The sequence below is a fragment of the Phodopus roborovskii genome, unplaced genomic scaffold (genome assembly GCF_943737965.1).
Source record: "Phodopus roborovskii unplaced genomic scaffold, PHOROB, whole genome shotgun sequence".
Taxonomy (NCBI): Eukaryota; Metazoa; Chordata; class Mammalia; order Rodentia; family Cricetidae; genus Phodopus; species Phodopus roborovskii.
Window position 1 is genome coordinate 23744123 of NW_026126558.1, and position 20337 is coordinate 23764459.

At 44.3% G+C, this 20337-nt stretch overlaps 1 protein-coding gene across 1 annotated transcript; it reads right to left on the reverse strand.

Annotated features, from left to right (window-relative positions):
- Nucleotides 1-800: 800 nt before the first annotated feature.
- Nucleotides 801-16597, reverse strand: LOC127234564 (pyrethroid hydrolase Ces2e-like). The gene is given in 13 exon segments (XM_051201555.1): nucleotides 801-1919; nucleotides 2314-2386; nucleotides 3021-3158; nucleotides 3575-3719; nucleotides 3939-4019; nucleotides 4615-4755; nucleotides 5026-5124; nucleotides 5546-5641; nucleotides 5643-5805; nucleotides 5892-6025; nucleotides 6738-6879; nucleotides 8130-8334; nucleotides 16501-16597. Coding segments are annotated over 13 exon segments (1677 nt in total). The 5' UTR covers nucleotides 16574-16597; the 3' UTR covers nucleotides 801-1732.
- Nucleotides 16598-20337: the final 3740 nt, after the last annotated feature.

The following is a 20337-nucleotide window of genomic DNA, read 5'->3' on the forward strand; positions in this document are numbered from 1 at the left end:
TGCTGTGGGACCAGGACCAAGACATGGCCCTTGGCAGCAGATCAGCCCTGACATCATCATCTGGCCCCAGGTGTCAAGCAGACCTCCTCCATCATCCTACTCCTCTCCACCTTCACCATGGCCCCAGGTGGCATGCAGACCTCCAACACCAGCCCACTCCTTACTGTCTTCATTTCTTTTCTGACTCTTTGCACAGTGCATGAACCACATGAACCATTCCCCTTCATTTTCTCTCCCATTCTTCATCACATTCGCTTATCATAATGAGGCTCATGGGTGGACTGATGGGTGTCTTCCTGCCAGTAAGGGCTTGGATGCCAGCTGGCTAATCCCTATTTGAGTGGAACTTGATCAGGTGTGGGTGGGGGTTGCGGTGGGTGTATTCCCACTAGCCCTGTGTTATGACTTATTATTAGATAATACCGGTCCGGTCAAGTTCCATGTGCTAACCGCTTTACCGGCATCGTGGAAACAGTGATAAGTGATGGAATCTCTATGAGGTGGGGCCTGATGGTATGTAATTAGGTCCTGGATTCACTGCTCTTACTTGGATTAGTGCAGTTTCAATAAGCCTCAGTGGTCCCGCTGTTAAATAGTGCGAACAGCTCACATGTTCCCCTTTTTGGCCATTTCCCTTTCTGCACTCTGCTTTGTTGTGAGGCAGTCCAGTGTGTTCTCATCAGTGTCATATTAAGTGGAGGTATCCAATCTTAGAGTTTTCTGTCTTAAAACGGAATTTAGAGAAAGTCTTTCTTTTTAAAAAGTATTTTATTGTCTTTTTTTAAACATTTATTTGTGTGTGTGTGTGCACCATAGAACCACAAAACATATGTGAAGGTCAGAGGACAATGTGGGAAGTCAGTTCTCTCCTATTGTGTGGGTCCTGGGAATCAAATTCATGTTGTTATGCTTGATGGCTTGTACCCTTAACTCTGAGCCATCTTAGCTCAGAAACTCTTCTTCTTGTATGTTATTGGCTAAGATCTTCTGTTATAACAATAGAGGATGAGCTAATATGGGGCTTATATGAATTGGGCCTGTAGAAACTTGTTTTTAGGAATAGAGCCTAAAGGAATATTTTAATATGAATGGAGCCTATGGGAACTTGTTTTCTGGCTCAGGGTGGGAAGGGCAAAGTACTACCCACAATTCAGAGAGTAATTCCTTGTTTGATATCAAATTGGGTGTCACCACCACCAGAACTTTCAGCTTCCAGATAGCAATGAATTTCTGTTGTGTTGAAGCCACCTCACTGTGATAATAGTGTGATTGCTCCATAATGAACTCTTGGGGCTTTTACTATGTTCTTTTAAAGTTTGTCCCTATATATTAGAGAACAAGATCTTGCTGAGATGTGAAAAAGGAATTCAGTCACTCATATTGGAATCCTCACCAAGGTACAACACTGAGATGTGAAAGGAGAGGAAAGGAGGTGGGCAGAGGTAAGGTAAGAGAGGGAGGGACATGTGCCTACTGCAGCATGGAAGAAGGTATTGTCTACTGGGATTCCCCCATCAATAGCCTCCTGTATGCTTGCTGTGTGTAACAGAAGTGACTCATATCAGTCTTAGTAGGGAACATATGTCATGTAGAGGATACTTCACAATTGTTGGGTGTATGAACCTGATGACTACATAAAAGTGTGGATCCCTTATATCTCTTCTTAAGGTGTTTGGAAACCTCAGAATAAACCCACTTGAACTCAGGACAAGCTGCAACTTGACTCAAGGTGCTACAATTCTCCATTCCTGCCCTCAACCTCTTTTAGCTCCTGGATCTTCTGGGGCAGAGTCCTGGTCCAGAACTGCAGCTTTCCAGCCTTCGGGGCCCGGCCCACAGAAGGCTGGATGTCCAGCTTCAGGTATTTCTCATCATGGTCAAACATGGGCCAGGTAGGCAGGCCTTTACTGTTGGGGTTCCTGTGGACAAATCCTCCCAGTAGGGAGAGCAAAGGTTACTTTAGGCTCTGCTGAACTTGAACCATAGCCTCTGATTTGGAATTATGAGAATCTAGAGGTAGGTGTACTGATGTAGGGAAACAAGATCTTACTATTTTGTCTGTTCCATGAGGAACAAAGATACCTGGCCTGATTCTCTCTCTTCTTTCAGAGACATGCTCTAAAGAATAGTACCACAACACTATGACTCGGCATCTATGTCACTGAGTGATGATCAGCAAACAGCACCTACAATTTTGTCTAAGTGGATTCTGAGGTGGGGATGAGGAGGGGATGTTATGAAAGACCCATGACTGCCAATGAAACCACTGACCACTAACAACCTTAGAGGTTAAGGGAGGGGGCGTGTTCTCACCCATGTCGTGCAAAGTTGGCCCAGTACTTCATCATCATCCTGCTCAGCAACTCCTCTTCCTCAGTGAGGTCAACTGCAGAGAGATGGCATGTAAGGGTCTGGACTCCTGCTTTTGATGCAGCTGCTCACTCATGCTCTACACTCACCATCTCAGCTGTAGTCTACTCTTGGGCCTAGTCCCTTCCCTTCCTTTCCTGCCACCCATAATCCACTTCCTGTACCTGCACGTTCTGTCTTACTTAACCCAGACTCTGATTTCTACTCCCTTGGGTTCATTCATGCTTCAGAATGTCCTCCTTCCTTTTGATCAAAGGAAGTTGGGGATAATCACACCTTTAGAATACCCTTCTCATAGTAGGAGTTGTAGTGCTTGCCTCTAATGTCAGCACTTAGAATATTGGGACAGGAGAATTGTCATGAATTATGGGCTACACAGGGAGACCTTGCCTCAAAAAGTCAAAACAAGCAAATAAACAAATAGTATAAAACAACCCATTCAATCACATTGCCTGATTCAATGGCCCTTGCATGTAGGGACAGCTGGAGGAAACACAGCCTAGAATGGGAAGGGGTTGGGTTTCTAATCTCACATCAGCCTTTTGAGATACATCATGGTACACAAGCTATGTTGTGTTTACTCTGAACCTCAGTTTCCCCATCTGAATATGCCTGAGGGGCCTGCAGCCTGGGGAATAAAAAAGACTCACCTTGGGTGCCCCCCCAAAATGATCTGAAGACGAAGAGTATCTCATCACCATGGTCAGCCTTCACATTGGATGGCTTGGAGTCCTTGAAGAAGTTGGGCCGATGCTGGAACTCATAGAAGTATACAGGGGCATGGGAACCTGGAGGCAAAGACAGGCTGAGAAAGAGGATCCTTGCCTCAGGATGTCCTTCCTCAACTGTGATGATAAGATAGCTAGTTGGATTGAGGGATAAAACTGGTAGAGCTTGGATAGTGTATGCAACCCCATGCTTAAGCAGAGGCAGAGGGAGAGACTTGGTTAAATCATGGTCTTGGAAATCTTTGCTATACAGCGTTTTAATATTGTTGCCAGTTAGCTTCCTCATAAGTAAAATCTGGAAGATTCCCATATATTAGTCAATTCCCAAGATTTTACTTAGATGAGGATTATTAAATGTCAGTTATCAGAGGTCCAATATAGACATGGATGGGGATCTGGACACCCCAGGGTTCAAACTGTGCACCATAGTTTTGAGTTGCTTCTAGGCATCAGGCCTCAGTTCCAGATGTACTCACGCTGAAAATGTGCTACTTGCAATGCAGGGATCACAAAGATGAAGTCTTCCATCATCTCCTTGAACTGCATTTGGAGAAGCTGAGGGTCCTCATTGTTCCCCATGTATTCCTCCATCAGCAGGTCACTAAATTCAGGAGGCCACATCTAGCCCGGAGGGATAAGGAATAGTCATGTTAGACAGGCCCTGGGGCAGTGAGGCCGTAGCCTCAACATGGAGAGTAGGTGAAATCAAGAAAGGTCCAGATCTGGGGACACTCAAACCACCAGTGCCATCATGGTTAAGTTTGTTCCTGCAGTTTGCTGCATGAGCACGATACAATGGAAGTACCCTTTGCTTTACTTACAGTACCCCAGAAGTCTCACCATCTGTGCTGCCCTTCTCTGCAGGATAGCTTGCACGGTCTGTCTGTCTATTTCCTTTTGGGAGTCAGTAGTGCTCATGCTCTAAGTGGTAAGAGGAGAGTCTGGGTTGTGGTCAAGTTCACATGGAGCTATAGGGTGGGTTGGTGATATTTATGATTTATTAAAGCTTGCCTGAAGATCAGAGAAACAAAGCAGCCAAGTCAGTAGATCTTACCTCTACCAAGATGAAATGGCAATCCCATCTCCATGAATCATCAGAGGCAAAACATCTCAATTCCTGTCTCCTCCTGCCTAATATTTCTTGCTTTGCCCAGTGATATCACTCCTGTCTCCACCTTCCTAGTGCTGGGATTAAAGGTGTGTGATCCCAAGTTCAGGGACAAAATGCATGAGCTCTGTTACTCTTCACTCTTGTGTAGGTCATGGTGGCCTTGAACTCAGACAGATCCCTCCATCTCCTGAGTCCTAGGATTAAAGGTGTGTGCCACCACTGCCTGGCTCTATGGCTTACTAGTATGGCTGCTGGTATTAAAGGTATGTATCACTGTTGCCTGGATCTATGGCTTGTGGCTAGCTATGCTTTCTGTACCCTCAGGCAAGCTTTAATAAACCATTAACAATATATCACAACAGGGTAGGATTATCAGAGACCAAGTGCCATGGGCCTGGGTCTTACCGAGGGGATGATCCAGCCATACTCATCATTATTGACACCAATAATGCTGGGGACAAACTGGAAGTCAGCAGAGGCCAGCAACTCCTTGGGATGCTTGGGCAGGAAGATACCATCCACTATGCCAGGAATGATCTTGAAGGCCTGAAGGGACATTGGCTGTTAAGGAGGAAGGTCAGGTCCTTGACAATTCTGATGTTAGGGTATAGTTGCCTACTCCTGCCTGTCTCATCCAGGATTGACACATTTGGTGTATGAGATCCTACAGCTGGTTTACCATATCCTGCTGTTCAGATCTCTTCCTGGGTGCTAGGTTATGAAGGAAGGAGTGAAGTCAGTGTCCAGAGAGTTGAAGGCTACCTAGGATAGGCTACCTTATTCCCTGTTGCCCCTCCATCTACCATTCACTCCAACCTTGTTTATAGCCATAATCTCCTCTTCACTCTTGTCTCGTAGACAGCTCACCACAGCTTCTGAGTCCACCTGCTCACATCCAGACAGGTTGGCAACCATCTATAAAGGCATCAGGCATGGGATGGCCCAGAATTCCAGGCAGGGAAAGATTTTTTCAAGGTCCCACATGAGTTGTGGTGTCCCTCAAATCTCATAAGGTACATAGGTAGGTAGATTAAAGCAGGTGTGAAATTATTTCTGTTTTACTTAATGTTTAGATATGACAGCCAGAGGAGCTATCACACCTGATGACATGCTTTGCTTATGACATCAGGAATCCCCATTGCTTTATGGCATACAAAGCCAGCGTGTGACAGAAGAGAGTAGAATTTAACTTTTAGCTCTCCATAAATTCAAGTTCAAGAGGCAGCTGCCTGGGTATGTCCATGGTCCCTGTCCACATTGGTCACACAGAGAACGGGGATTCTGAGGGTGAAAGCTGAGGCGGCAGCTCAGGGTTGGAGTAGTTGGGGGCACTCACTCTGTATACTACTTCATAGGATTTTGAGATGAGGCTTGACATCAGGGCCACTCCACTCTCCATGATGGCTCTGTGGAAGAGTCCTTGGGACATGGGGGGATACTACATGGGATGACACACTAGTGCCTCCTGCAGACTCGCCAAAAATGGTGACCTGGTCAGGGTTGCCTCCAAAGTGAGCAATATTCTGCTGGACCCAGCGTAGGGCAGCTACTTGGTCCAGGTATCCCCAGTTGCCTCTAGCATGACGGTCTCCAGTGCTGAAAAGTGGAAGGGACAGGAATCATAGGGCCGTATTTATTCTTCTCTGTCCCCATTGCTCAGCCCAGCCCAGCCCCAGACTCACCTGAAGAAGCCTAGGATACCCAAGCGGTACTGGATAGTGACCACTACCACATCCTCAATGGCTGCCAGCATGGATCCATCATACAAGGAAGCCATGCCTATAACCAGTGCACCACCATGGATCCATACCATCACCTGGAGAAGTCAAGATAGGTGCCATGGGTCTGCCATATAGCTCTGCTGGGCCTCCCTTCAGAGCTACTACAACTTCTTCTTTGAGCAGCAGTCCACATAGACAAATGCCCAGTGGGACATATTGGTATTTCTGTGGGTGAGGGGTTCAACTATAGTCATGGACACATGCCTTCCTCTCTATTTGGAGTCCACTCCAGCATCAAAGCCTGACTGCAATATTCACAGAAAGTTTTATGGGGGAATAATAGGGATTATTTCTTTTACTATGTCCCATGAAAATTAATCAAACATGTTTCTTTTTTAAGAATTGTTTTTATTTTAAGTTTAAGTGGTGATTTTCCTGCATATTTGTCTGTGGTAGGGTGTCAGAAGCCCTGGAAGTGGAGTTACAGACAGGTGTGGGCTGCCATGTGGGTGCTGGCAATTGAACCTGGGTCCTCTGGAAGAGCAGCCAGTGCTCTTAACCACTGAGACTTCTCTCCAGTTCTCAGAAGTGCTCTTAAGTCTCATCAATTCTATGAAAATTTGTGGCTATGTCTTTGGTGAGTTCAATGTGCTGGAGGTGAGTTCAATATCTAGACACAATTGGTAGTTGGATAGATTTTAGGAAGAGAGTTCTCAACAGGGTTCACTGCAGCATGGCCCAGGTGATTGAATCTTTCTCTAAACAAATGTACTCTTATCCCCAAAATGAGCATGACTTGACACTCACAGGCAGGTTGGAACCTTCATGGGCATGATCTGGTGTATAGATGTTAAGGTACAGGCAGTCCTCAGACATGGGTATGGGAGGCAAGGTCAGCTTCAACAGCTTACGAGCCTGCATGTTCATTGCAGTGATGTCCTGTAGACACCTGGTGAACCACCATGGCAGACAGTCAGCCCCACGGACATTAGAGTACCCAGAAACAGATCCTCAGGGAAAAATGCTTCCAAATATCCCTACACACTTCCTTCCTGATATCTTGATTACACACATCATTCTATAAGTTCCTGCCCATCCAGGCCAGATTATGGGCTCTGGATAAGCTGAGATGTAGTCCAGGCTTCCAGTGAGGTCTCAAGTTTGCTGAGGGGCTTGGATCCTACTCCTCCTGAGGGTAGGAAATCATGACCTGTAGGATTCCTTTAGACAACCTTTGACTGAAGGCATTGACATTTACCATTTATCCCACTAGCCAACCAGTTCTTAAACAGGACAGCTGTCTTACACTGGAGTTCATGAATGAGTGGAGGCTAGGTTCCCATAGGATAGTGGGGACCTTTGTCATTCCAAGTCCTGTTCTTGGGATCCCCATCTCTTCCATAATCTCCAGTTAGAACCTATTGTGACATCTTGAATACCAACTTGATGTGATTTAGAATCACCATGGAAACACACCTCTAGGCTTGTTTGTGAGGGTCTTTCTAGATTACATTATTTGAGACAGGAAGATATGGCCTAGAAGTGGACTGTACTGCTCTGTTGCCTGGTGCCTTGAACTGAATGGAAAACAGATCGTAAGTTGAGCATCAGCAACCATTTCTCTCTCTCTGCTCCCTCACTATTGGTGTAATGTGATGTGGCAAGTCACCCATGACTTTGCCACCATATCAGCATTCCCCTTGAATTAAATTCCAAAGTAAACTCTTCCTTGTTGAGTTGCTTTTGCTGTGTATTTTTCCCCCAGCAATAAGAAAAGTACCTTATATACATACATACTTATTTCTTGCCCAGTGACATGTAGCCCAGTATTGCACAGTGGCGATGGAAGGTGGAATTAGCAAGGAGCTACCATTGTCCTCTCCAAAGACCTAGTTTCCGATGCTGTTAGTTGGAGTTCTTACAGGTTCTAAGAGTCAACCTAACCCTCTCCCAGAGACCCTTCCTTGGATGTTAGAGAACAGTAGAAATAGTCTGATCAATGCCATCCGGATGACAAGCCCTGAACTAAGAGGTTGGCAGAGTCATCTTACCCATTTAATATTAGTCAGTATTCCTGAAAACACTCTTGGGAATCCCCCTGAATAGTGGGAAAATGCTGTGAGCTTGAGATGAGGAACCACTGCTATCTGTTCCAGGGTTCAGAGTCCTCACCAATCCCAGGGCCTCAGGAGAACTTACATGGCTGGATAGGAGGTCCCATTCTTCACACCACTCCACGGGTCAGGTGGCTCAGGGGGTCCAAAACGCAGTGGTCCTACAGGTGGTTTGGCAAAGGGAATTCCCAGGAAAGTATGGACACCCCCTTCTAGGCCCTTCATGTGGACAAGGCTGCCTTGTATCTGTCCTGTGTGTGTGGTCCTGATGGGTCTGGCTGAGTCTTGTCCTGTGGATGGAGAAGTAACCTCAGGACTGGCCCACACAATCAGCTGCCACCACAGTAAGAGTTTCTTTCTTCATTTCCTTGTCACCCACATCATAGCCTTTTCCAAGGACCAAGGACAGCAAACATTACTTTCATACACTTCCTGTTTGTCACAGTGGCCTCATGTCACCATTCTTCATGACTCTTCAGTATTGAGTGCCAAGATTTGGGGATACATTGGGAGAATTTTGATTAATGAAAAACCACTGAAGTGAACCCTGATGTGGGTAGTTTTGATATTTTAACTGTATCTCTAAGGTTGTGATACAATGGTGACCTGCTTTCAAGATACAGTGTTGCAGTAGTAGCTCAACAGTTGTGTGAATACCCAACTATTACTGTGTGATTGGATTTAAGGCCCAGTCCATGAGATGGAACCCATGCCAGAAACTGTTTGGGTAGCCTAGAACCTGAGAGTAGATAGCCTATGTACCTAGTGGAAAACCAAATTCTATTCTTCAGGAAATAGCAATAAAATGATCCTAATTTCATTCAACTGTACATATCATTAGAGAAGTTTCCTTCTGCAGTATGGGAATAAATGAATTGAACCACAACTGTACAGTGTGCAGAGAGAGAGAGAGAGAGAGAGAGAGAGAGAGAGAGAGAGAGAGAGAGAGACACCTTGGAGCACTCTGTCCTAAATAATATGTCTCCATCAAATAATCTCCCCTCATGGCTCAGGAAACTCTGCAGGAGAGAAAGCAATAAGATATCAAGTCCAATGGGGATGAAAGAAGGCCTGGACAGTCTAAGGAACCACTGACAGTGGAACCAGGACGTATCCCTGGTGCACAAAAGGACTTTGGGAGCACATTCCCCATGGAGGGATACTCCCTTAACCTAGAGACAGGAGGGAGGGCTTAGTCCCTACTCCAAATGACTTGCCAGATTTAGATGTCCCCTCCTGGAAGGCATCACCCTACATGTGGAATGAAGGGGGAATGGGATGGGAGGGTGTTCAGGGGCGTGTGGGAGGGTGGAAGAGAGGGAGGAAAAGGGAACTGGGATCAATATGTAAAATAAGAGTTAAAAAAAAAAAGAAATAAGGCCATCTAGACACAACAGGATTGACAGTCACATGAACTCACAGAGAGTGTGGGAGCAGGTACAGGGTCTTCTCAAGTCTAAGTCAGATGGGGCCCCGGCACTGCGAGGGCAAGTTGACACAAACCCCTATCTCTAACCCAGAAAATATCTCCAATTAGTAATCACTCACAAAGGAAAAAATAGCTTTCTCAATGGAGTCCTATTGGGCATACAAACCACACTTTTGTATGCCTGGCAGTAGATGTCCAACACAAAATGAATGCAATGGAATTTTTGTACTAGTTTTCCCTCTCATAACGCTTTCTGTCTCTCTCTGTTTCAACCTTAAGGGTCTTTTGCTTATATATTACAGTTTTCAGTTTTGTGTTTTTATGGGATTTCAGTGTGTTTCAATATGTGTGTCATTGTGTTATATGTGTAGGGTTTTTTATTTGGCTCTCATTTTTCCTGTTAGATTGTTTTGTCTTGTTCATGTTTGTTTTAACAACAACAACAACAACAACAACAAAATCATCATCATTATTAGATGGATGTTTGTTTTCTAATGAGAAAGAAAGAGAGAAAAGAGTGTGGGTTTGGGTGGGTAGGGGAGGATCTGGGAGGAGTTTAAGGAGCAGAAATTATAATCATAATATATTGCATGAAAAAATCCATTTTCAATAAAAAATTAAGAAGGGCAAATTAGAATAAAAACCCATAAACATATCTAGTAATTTATAAAGTCTTGCTCTTACACAAATATAATTAAAACACCTTGTATTAATATTGTTTGAAATGGGTATACAGCACCAATTGACTAAGGTGAGTATGTAGAAACAGCCTTTAAACCCAGCACCTGTCCTGGGGCTGAAGAAAGAAGATGGAGAGTTTGAGGCTACCTGGGCTACATTCCTCAGACTCCACATCAATCATCCCCAACCATGAAGCACCACAAGTGCTTGAAGTGTGTATCAGTGTTCCAGTGCTTGCCAATAATACACGAGGTCTTGATTTTTAACCTTAGGACTACAGAAAGAACAAACAAACAAGAAAACAAACAACAGAACATATATGTTCTGTTCAAGATGGCACCTGCTTATAACTCCATCACTTGGAGGGATGACCAAGGAGGATTCAAAAGTGTGAGACAAATAATTCACACTGCCAGAGAAACTAGGATACAAGGAGGATTCTAAGAGATTCATATAAGGTCCCTCACAGAAGGGGAAAGGAACAAGATCTCCTGAGCATATTGGGAGTGTGGGGGCAGTGAGTGGAGAGGGAACTAGGAGAAAGAGAAGGGGAGGAGAGAAAAGCAAGTGGGACTAGGAAGATTGAGTCAGGGGAGGAATAGATAAGGGAAAAGAGAGGAGAGAGAAAGAGAGAGAGAGAGAGAGAGCATAAAAGAGGGAGCCATTATAGGTTTGAAGAGAAAACTGAACCTAGCGTAATGTCCAGAGACCTACAAGACTTACCCCATTTAACAATTTGAGCAACAGTGGAAAGGCCCTTCCCTATTTATGAGGTCAATGACTACCTTATCTACCATCATAGAGCCCTCATCTAGTAGCTGATGGAAACAGAAGCAGACACCCACAACTAAAGACTGAGCCGAATTGGAATCCAGATGCAGACAGGGAGGACAAGACCAGGGTTCAGAAATCCACAGAAACAGCTGACCTGAACAAGGAGGAGCTAATGGGCCCCCAGATTCACAGCTGGGAAACCAGCATTGGACTGTTTTAGACCCCGTGAACATGGGGGCCTGAGCCGTGGAACCAGGATGTATCCCAGGTGGACAAAGGACTTTGGGAGCACATTCCCCATGGAGGGATACTCTCTTAACCTAGAGACAGGAGAGAGGGCCTAGTCCCTACTCCAAATGACTTGACAGATTTAGATGACCCATCCTGGAAGGCATCACCCTACCTTGGAGTGGGGGGTGGGATGGGAGGAGAGGGAGGTCGGGGGGCATGAGAGGGTGCGAGAGAGGGAAAGATGGAGGGAGGGAGGGAGAAGGAACTGGGATCAATATGTAAAATAAAAATAAAAATTAAATAAAAAAAGTGTGAGGCAAGCATGGACACAAAACAAAAAATTAGAAGAGAAAATTTATTACAGTGAGAATTACCTGTTGAAACATCTAACTGTCTACTTATCTATCTATGTAACTATAATCTATCATCTGTCAGTTTTTCCTTCTCCTTTCCTATCTTCACAGAGAATATTACCATATGTGGTAATTGTGGTTTGCATCAAATAATGGCAAAAAGAATATGTTGCAATCCAAGTACCTCTAGGTTGTTCCACACCTGAAATGATTGAAGATGGATTTTGGGCACTGTTGCTTCATTAATTGTTTCTTCCCGTCTTAGGACACCTCATTCCTCTATGTACAGGCCTGAGGCAGCTCCCACGCACTATGTGCTTTGCTGGAGGGTGGGTGGTGTTGAGGGTGGGGGTGGGGATGTATTCTGGCAGGGCACCTTCCCTTGCTATTGCTTCCTCCTTAACTACTCACTTCTCTTGAACCTTCTGTCTAGTTTTTCTGGTTCACTTGTATAGAATTGGCTGATCTAAGCCAAAATTTACTGGGGGGAAACAAAGAACCCTGGGAGCTATTGCTACATCACTCATTATAGTTCCACATGGATCAACCAGTTTCAAGTCACCTGCTACAAGAAAGGCCAGTATTGGCAGGCACCCATGGATGTTAGGGAGGGCAAGCTTGTGCTGTGTCTCTGTTGTGGCTTAGATGTGGTTCATTTGCTGAAAGTGGCAGCGCTGAGGTGGTAGATCTGTTGAGAGTCAGGATAGTGGAGGATGGTTGGATTGTGGTTGGCCTTGAAAAGGCTTTATGCTGGTCTTTTGGAATTATTTAAACTCACAGCAATGGGCTACTTTCTTTGAAATTGGCAGCATATTGTAATCAGAGTCAGCTTGGCCCTATTGGCTGATCCCTGGCTATATCGTTCATCCACAGAATGTCAATGGTACGAGTTGTGACAAGGCTCCAAGTCCATTGCCAGAGGCTCTCCAGAGAGTACCACTCACCATGGATTTTCTGCCTTCAATTCTATGAATTAAAGAAGCCATTTTTAATACATTATCTAGTGTTGGTCATTTTGTAACAGCAATTCAAAACAAGTATGAGGTTGGTTCATACCAATACCTAAATATATGGAAATGTGATTGGAGCACAATAGTGGCCAAACATTTGAAGGAAGTGGAGGGACAATCTGTAAGTGTCCTATTTTACTGTACAGTGAACATTATAAGTTTTTATGGTGAGGGCTCTGATGACAAAAGACTAGTTAGGATCTTGCACTTCATAGATAGTTTACATGGTCATTTCCAGAATGTTGCTTATAGCAATGCTGAAGGAAAGACAGAGTAATAAAGTTCCATAAAAAGTGAGAACCATCCCCCTGTGAAATAGAGTGTAGGCCACCTGTGTCACAGTATTATGAAGAAGTTGAGTGCAAAGCATCCATACTCTAAAGCTCATAGGTAGTCAACTTTAAGCATGATGCCCAAAAGTGTTTAGAGAAAGAAAATTTGAAGTAAACAATGTAGGGAACCGTGTGAGTCTTCTGGGCCATATCCAGTGAAATTCACTATAATCCCTGGAGAGGGAGGCAGAGCTTATAAATCTGAAAATTCATATCATGTCAATGGGAAGAGCAAAAAGGACTTTGGTAAGAATTTGAAGGCATAAAAGAAAATACTATGGGTGGAAGGAAGACAGGCTCAGAAGAATGCCCCAGAATAATGGGAAAGACACTCTGGAGACTTCATAGAAATCTTCCATTTTGCCAACAGCTTTCTCCTATCACTTACTTATCACAAGCAGAGAGGATTGAAGGTTTGGGGAAGGAATGAGTGCACTTCACAAGCTTCTTGTTCAGGGTAGCTTTAGGATTCTGCTTTTGCTTTCTGGTACAATGCTGTACATCTGCTCTAGCCATGGTTAGGGTTGGCTCTTGACACTGATCTAAAGGGGTCAAATAGCATGTCTTGGGGGGGGGATTTACATGGCACTAAGGTGTTGGATACAGAATCAAAGGACATAGCAGATACCACTGGGATTTTTAAGAAGAATGTGGGAGGCTCCACCCCAGTAGCACTGCAAACACTTCACACCATAATACTTTGTGAGCTGTGAATATGGTACCATGGCTATTGAGATTCCAGAATTGTACAAATACAGGCTATTGGCAGCATCAGCCTATGAAAGGCAGGAGGCAAACGTATGCACCTTGAGAGAGCAACTAGGTAGGCTGCAGCCAGAGGGCTGTTTAGAATGAAAATAGTCTCCATAGGTTCTGATATTTGGATATTTTGTCCCAAGTTGATTGTTCTATCCAAATACTTTTGCAAGGCCTGGCCTTGATGGAGGAAGTCACTTAGGGTAGATATGAGGTTTCAAATCTATGTACCATTCCTATTTTCACTTTCTTGTAGTTTGAGATGTAAGCTCTGTGCTGTATGTGTGGGTGACTACCGTGCTGTCCTCACTATTCTGGACTTGTGTCTTTCTGGAACCATAAGACCAAATAAACCTTTCTTCCTCAAATTACCTTGATTGAGGTGTTTCATCACAGAAAGAAAAAAGTAACCAATACTGCAAGAAGTGTCACATGACAGGGGTGGGTGCACCTGAGTTGTCATAGCTCACTGTATGCTCTCATGCCGCAGCATTTCAGACATGTAGTTTGAGAGTTCATTTCTCTTGCTTGGGCCCTGACTTTCTTTTCTATTTGTCTGTTGATCCTTTTTGCATTGGGAATGTCCTAGTCAGGTTTCTATTGCTGTGAAGACACCATGACTGAAGGGAATTTAGAGGAGAGAAGGGTTCATTTCATCTTACAGATTACAGTCCTGAAGGAAAAGCAGGATAGCAACTGAAGCAGAGGCCGTGGAAGAATACTGTTTACTGTTTTTTTTTTCTCCATGGCTTGCTTAGTCTACTTTCTCATGACAAAGGACCACCAGTCCAGGGGGTTGTTACTCATGATGGCCCTGGCCCTCCCACATTAATGATTAATGAAGAAAATGCTCCCACAGACTTTCTTACAGGTCAATTCTCCTGGAATTGATTTCTCAGTAGTATAGGATTGTGTCAGATTGACAAAATCCAATCAGAACAATATTCATTTTTAAAACCACCAAGCTTGGATTTTAATTGAAAATCTCTCAGCTATAAGAGGGTTTCCTTGAAATTCACATGGCACTTGGGACTTTGACTTTGGAATCATGATCATAGGAGTTAAGTCTTTGGAACTGAAAGCATGGAATGAACATATTTTGCAGTGTCAGACAGACATGAATCTGGGGACTAAAATGAAATGCACTGATTTGTATATGTTTTTGTTCCCTCTCCCCCTGCAAAGATTCAAGTACTCAATGCTTACTGTAGGGTGCTGCTGTTGAGATTATGGAACCTTTAAGAACTATGGCCCAGTGGGAGGTGACTGAGTCATGGGAGCCCTCATACAGGGGTTACTGCTGGATTTTGAAAGAAGTTAGTTCTTGTGTTCAGAGTGAAGGAGTGTCAGACAAGAGTGACTGTGACCATTCCCAGGGTGTATTGCTTCTTTCACCGTGTGATCTCTCTCTCATATGACATACTGTGAAATGCCATTGGCATAGCTAGAAGGCCCCGAGGAGATCACAGATATTCAAACTCTAAATTGCAATCTGAACAAAGGCACTTCCTTTGATCACTGTGTGGCTTCAGGTGTTTTGGCAGGGCTATCCAGTCCACTAGGATGTCCAAGTCAAATCCACCTTCTCCTCTTTCACATGCTGCTGACACTGTTTCATGTGGAATGAGATCTCTGTTCATGTGAGTTCATTTCAGTTACCAGCTATTGAGGCCTCATGTCCATTGTTTTAGCAATGGACAAGAATGTGATATAATATACATGATCTGAGATTTGTTGTATTAACTGATTGTTTTTGAAGTGAAGCCTCCATTGAATGGTTTTGGGAGCGCTAAAATGTAGCAGTGTGTGGTGATCTCCCTGTTAGGAGGAGTTAAATTGTGGTGCCATAAATGGAGTGTTGTTGAAATCAAGGGCCAAAGCCTTCCTGTGTTCTTAGACAAACTTCTGGGCCCTCTGTATAAGGCCCAGGGACATTGATGCTTCCTGTAGACGAACCACGATTAGAGAGAAGGATCCACATTTGTGCCCTCCTATGACTTGTTAATGGTGCTTCCTGGTATAGGCTCAACTCAATCACTTCATAAAATGGGGGCCATTAGAGAGGGTAGGCAGATCTCTTACCTGGAAGGTCCTGGTGACTTTTGAGAGCAATGTCACATGAGGCGAAAGAGAGAAAGGCCTTTGGAGGTACGGCATGAAGAATAGGCATGTGGAAATTGGAAAGTTGGAATAGGGTGACAAGACATAGGGCCTTCAGCAGGAGCCCTAGAGAGGAGAGTATAAAGACTGAGGGTCGTGTTCTGGAATTCTATCCACTTAACTCCAAACTAGGTGGATACTGCTTGGCAGGCACAGAGTGCTATCATCTTTCTCCTGTAAGCCAAGTCACACAGTTGCCCCATGCTAGGCCAGAGAGGTGATGTAAAAAATCACCCTGGGTCCTCTCAGAGCCCATTTCACGTGCAGGATTGAGCTCCGGTATCTGTAAGAGTCAGGAGCTTTACTTGAATATCTTCGAGAAAGCCATGCTACTCCTCTGGCCAAAGAAATCCTACATCAGAGTGAAATGGCCATGGAGGGTATCATCATGATGTTTAGTATGTGCACATAGCTCCAGCTCCCCCCCTCAAGCCAGGAGGGAATGTCCTGACTTACTATTTACACCCTGCTTGTTGTCCAGTCTTGCTTATCTGTCATTCTTCAAAACACTCTCATTCTGAGCTCCTTCCTTGAAGGTTGGCATCTTTAGGTAGCCTCTCTGCTCTATGAATTAGAATGCCCTCTCTGACTATGGGGGGAAGCCTAATAAAAGTGCAGGGTTTCTGAGCAATGAACCCCACCGTTTCAGACATCCATTCCCCTTTCATTCTGTCTCTGCACAATTTGGCAGCTCTGACATGGATCCCAGTCACTCCCTTGAGTGCCTCACCCTGAACTTGGAGGAGAAGCAGGAACACACAGGCCACGGTGATCAGCTGAGCAAGAATTTGTTTCAGTCCCATGGTTGATGCACGGAGTGTGTGTGAATCATGTAGGACAAGTTAGGTTTTGTCAGAACGCTTCTGAGGTCTAGAGCCGGAGTTTGGACCCAGCAGAGTGTGGGTGGTGCTCTGGGTGGGGCCTGATAGGTTTGAGCTGCAGGAGAGCAATGCTGAGCAGGCTGGGTTTGTGACAGCCATTATCTGCAGACAGGAACTGTGATCACTTCCACACTTTCTGTGTTTCATTTGGTCTCATCTGAAGGTGCTATGTGGCATCTGTAGCCCCTTAAATACAGTGAAGCACCTGAAACCTGCAGTTAGTATGTTTACCGGTGTGATAGTCACAGGTCCAAATACAACATTGGGGATGAAAGGACAGAGCTGAAAGCTGTAAGTGGAGATGACACAAGGGCTTCTCTGAAGTGACACCTTCAGTTACCCACATTAGAGAAGGAACACACTTACTATGGGGTGAAGGGAACAGGAAGAGCTCATATGTGAAGCTACAATTTTCCTCTTAACCCAGAAATTCCTGTTCAGTTTCTGGAATCAAGATTTACTTGGTTTTGCTCTAGTCCCTTAATCTTCATAGTCCTGGTCTGAAAATCTGTATGGATTCTTTCCTGGCTTCAGGGACATTTCTGTATGTGTGTCTACACACATACACATACATGAACTCATATACACATTTATAAAATATATTATTCAGTGAAGAAGAAACTCAAGGGTATTTCTTTGTATATTGGGAGGGTGATGCGAAACTTGCCACAGAAACCTGGAGGAATAGAGAGAGAAATAGAAACACACAGAGTCAGAGTATAGAAAGACTGTGATGGAGATGGAAAGGCAGATGGAATCAGAAGTTAGAATCTAAGGAAAGGGCCAGTGAGATGGCTCAGTGGGTAAGGATGCTGTCACCAAGGCTGATAAGCTGAGTGTGATCCCCAGAATCCACATGGCAGGAAGGAAGAACTGACTTTCCAAAGTGTTTCCTCTGCCTTCTACCTATGTGTCACAGTATGTTTGACAAGTGTGCATGTGTGTTTTTGTATGTGTGTGCCCACCCCTCACAGAAACATACACAGACACATACAGATACCCAGGTGCAAATATCCCCCTCTGAGAGAGAGTAAAGGAAAGGAAAGGAGAGGGAGGGAAAGAAGAGGTAGATGGAGAGGGAGAGGGCGCGAGAGAGAGAGAGAGAGAGACACACAGAGAGAGAGAGAGAGAGAGAGAGAGAGAGAGAGAGAGAGAGAGAGAGGAAGAGTAAGAGGGATGGGAGAGGGATAGAGAACAAAATGAAAAAAGAAAAGAAGTCTATGGAGAACAGTTATGTTGACTATCATAAGTAGTCCCAGAACTTGGGAGGTTGAGGCAGGTAGATCCCGAGTTTGATCATAGCATGGGGTTACACAGGAATGTTGTGTGTCACTCAACACAATCCAAATGAGAAAATCATAGCGGTAATAATGCTAACAACAATAATACAAACAAAAGTCCAGGCAAATATATGCAATATGATATAGGTGCATATATGCCTCTTATAGTTCTTTCAGTTGAACCCTATCCCATATAAGATCCACAGTCTTTAAAATAGTTTTCCATTGTAGTGATATATTATTTAGGTTTTATTATTTATTATTTATGATATATTATTTATATATTATTTCTGAGGATTCAGAAACCAGTAAGCTACAGATCATAAATGACAGACACACAGCTTTAATCCCAACAGCCAGACATTAGGAGGTGGTGGTATATACCTTTAATCATAGGCTTCAGGATAAAGAGACAGATGGATCTCTGTGAGTCCAAGGCCACCCAGATCAACTCAAGATTGATCCAGCCCTAAAGAGACACAGCTTACACAAAGATGACCTCAGCACCTGGGATCACCCACCTTTAATCCCAGCATTAGGGATGCATATAAGACATGAACAAGTCCTCATTACCAGACCTTCATTTTCCAGCCACACTGAAGATAGGAAGCACAGTATTCAAGAGGATGGGAAGACGTGGAAGTCTCAGGATTCCCCAGCCATGATGAGGAGAGGTGGCAGTTTGAGGTTTGGTGAAGATCTCATGGGTGGATGGATCATCCTTTTTGGGTCTGGGTTTGAGCTGAGAACTATTGGCAAGCTGCTTTGCTTTCCTGATCATCAGCTTGAAGTTTGAACTCCCATAACTGTCTGTGGGTCTTTTATTTTTACACTGAGCTATGGACAAAGCACTCAAAACATGAGCCTGAGGGTCATGTTTTAAATTCAAACCATAGTCACTACAGAGTATAAAAAATACCCTGAATTAGCTGTTGGTGAAATGACCTATGTATTCAGAGAAATAGAAACCATGGCAGTGAGTTTACATTAGTGTAGCTCAGTGAGCCCTGCATGGCAACACTGTCCTGTCAAACACTTTGAAGGCTTGGTATTGGAGCAAGGGTGCTGGACAATCAGTCTGAAAGGCTCCGACACCAGAGGCCAATGCTGGTTCATGTCTGACAAATGTGACAATGAAACCCCACAGACACTAGTGAGGGTAAAAGTTACAGTTTATCATCAGGAAATGTCTGAGAGTGGGAATGGCGCAAAGGTTCTATGACTTTGACTGATCAAGATCCACAGGGTCCCCACCTGACAGGAAGGGCCCAAAGATCGGTTTGCATTGTCATGTTTTAGCTTAGGCTTTGCAAAGAGCAGGGGGAGACAGGGGGAACAGCATGAGCTGTCAGTCATCACACTGTTAGTTGTCTACTTCTCATTTTTCTACCGGGAACCAGGAAAGTCTTCAGCTGCATTGGGCAGTGTTTGTCAGCAGACACTATGCTTTCAGCAATGAAAGCCTCCAGGATTGAAGCCCCAACCTGACTGCCTGGTGGGGTTCTGCTAGCTACTGGTCTCACCAGGGGCTCAACAGTGCATTAAGATCCCAGCTAGACTATCCCTGTGCTCAGCTTCTTAAACAAGGCTCAACATTAACCTCAGCTATTCCCTGGTGTCCTGGGTAGTCAACACAGAAATTTTTGTTTTCAATCAAAGGTCATGGTACATTATGATTTGTCTTCAGTGGAATGGTTGGGAAAGGTGGACTTTGTTCTGGGAAAACTGGCCCAAGTAGGGCAATATTGTGAGTGGTAGATGGATGGGGAGTTCCTAGGTCCTGTAGGACATAAGACAATACCCCTTAATGACAGAGAATGCACTTTGCAGGATCAACAATACAGACAGAGCAGAATATGGCACCTTTGAGAAGGACAAAATGCAAGAGACTTTGTACTGCTGGGATTTGAAACATTTAAGGGAATCAATCACATGGACTATTAGAAAGATTAGGGGATGAACAAGGAATTAAGAGGCTTGGGAGGATTCATTGAAGGGCAGGAAAACATTTCTATAAATGAGAAGCTTGCTCAGGGTGCCAGGTACAGGAATCTCTTCTGACACCACCCCATTTCTAGGACACACCCCATAGACAAACATTTTCACAGAGGTGGTGGAATTGGCAAGTGTGGTGCTCCATACTGTCTTCAGAAGTCTTGACCAAAGAAGAAACTTCAGAAAACGGACTCTGAGAAACCCAGGTAGTTCCGATCAACACTCTAACTCTTGATGCAGTTTGAAAAATGCCATGAACATGCTTAGATCTGTTTCTACAGGCATCTGTAAAATTTCATATACAGGGACAGTATGTAGGGATTTTTTCACCAGTTGGCATCCTTTGTGGCATATGTCAGAGACCTGTGTGAGCTAATATCTGAAAGCCATGCAATCAAATTTATTTGCTGA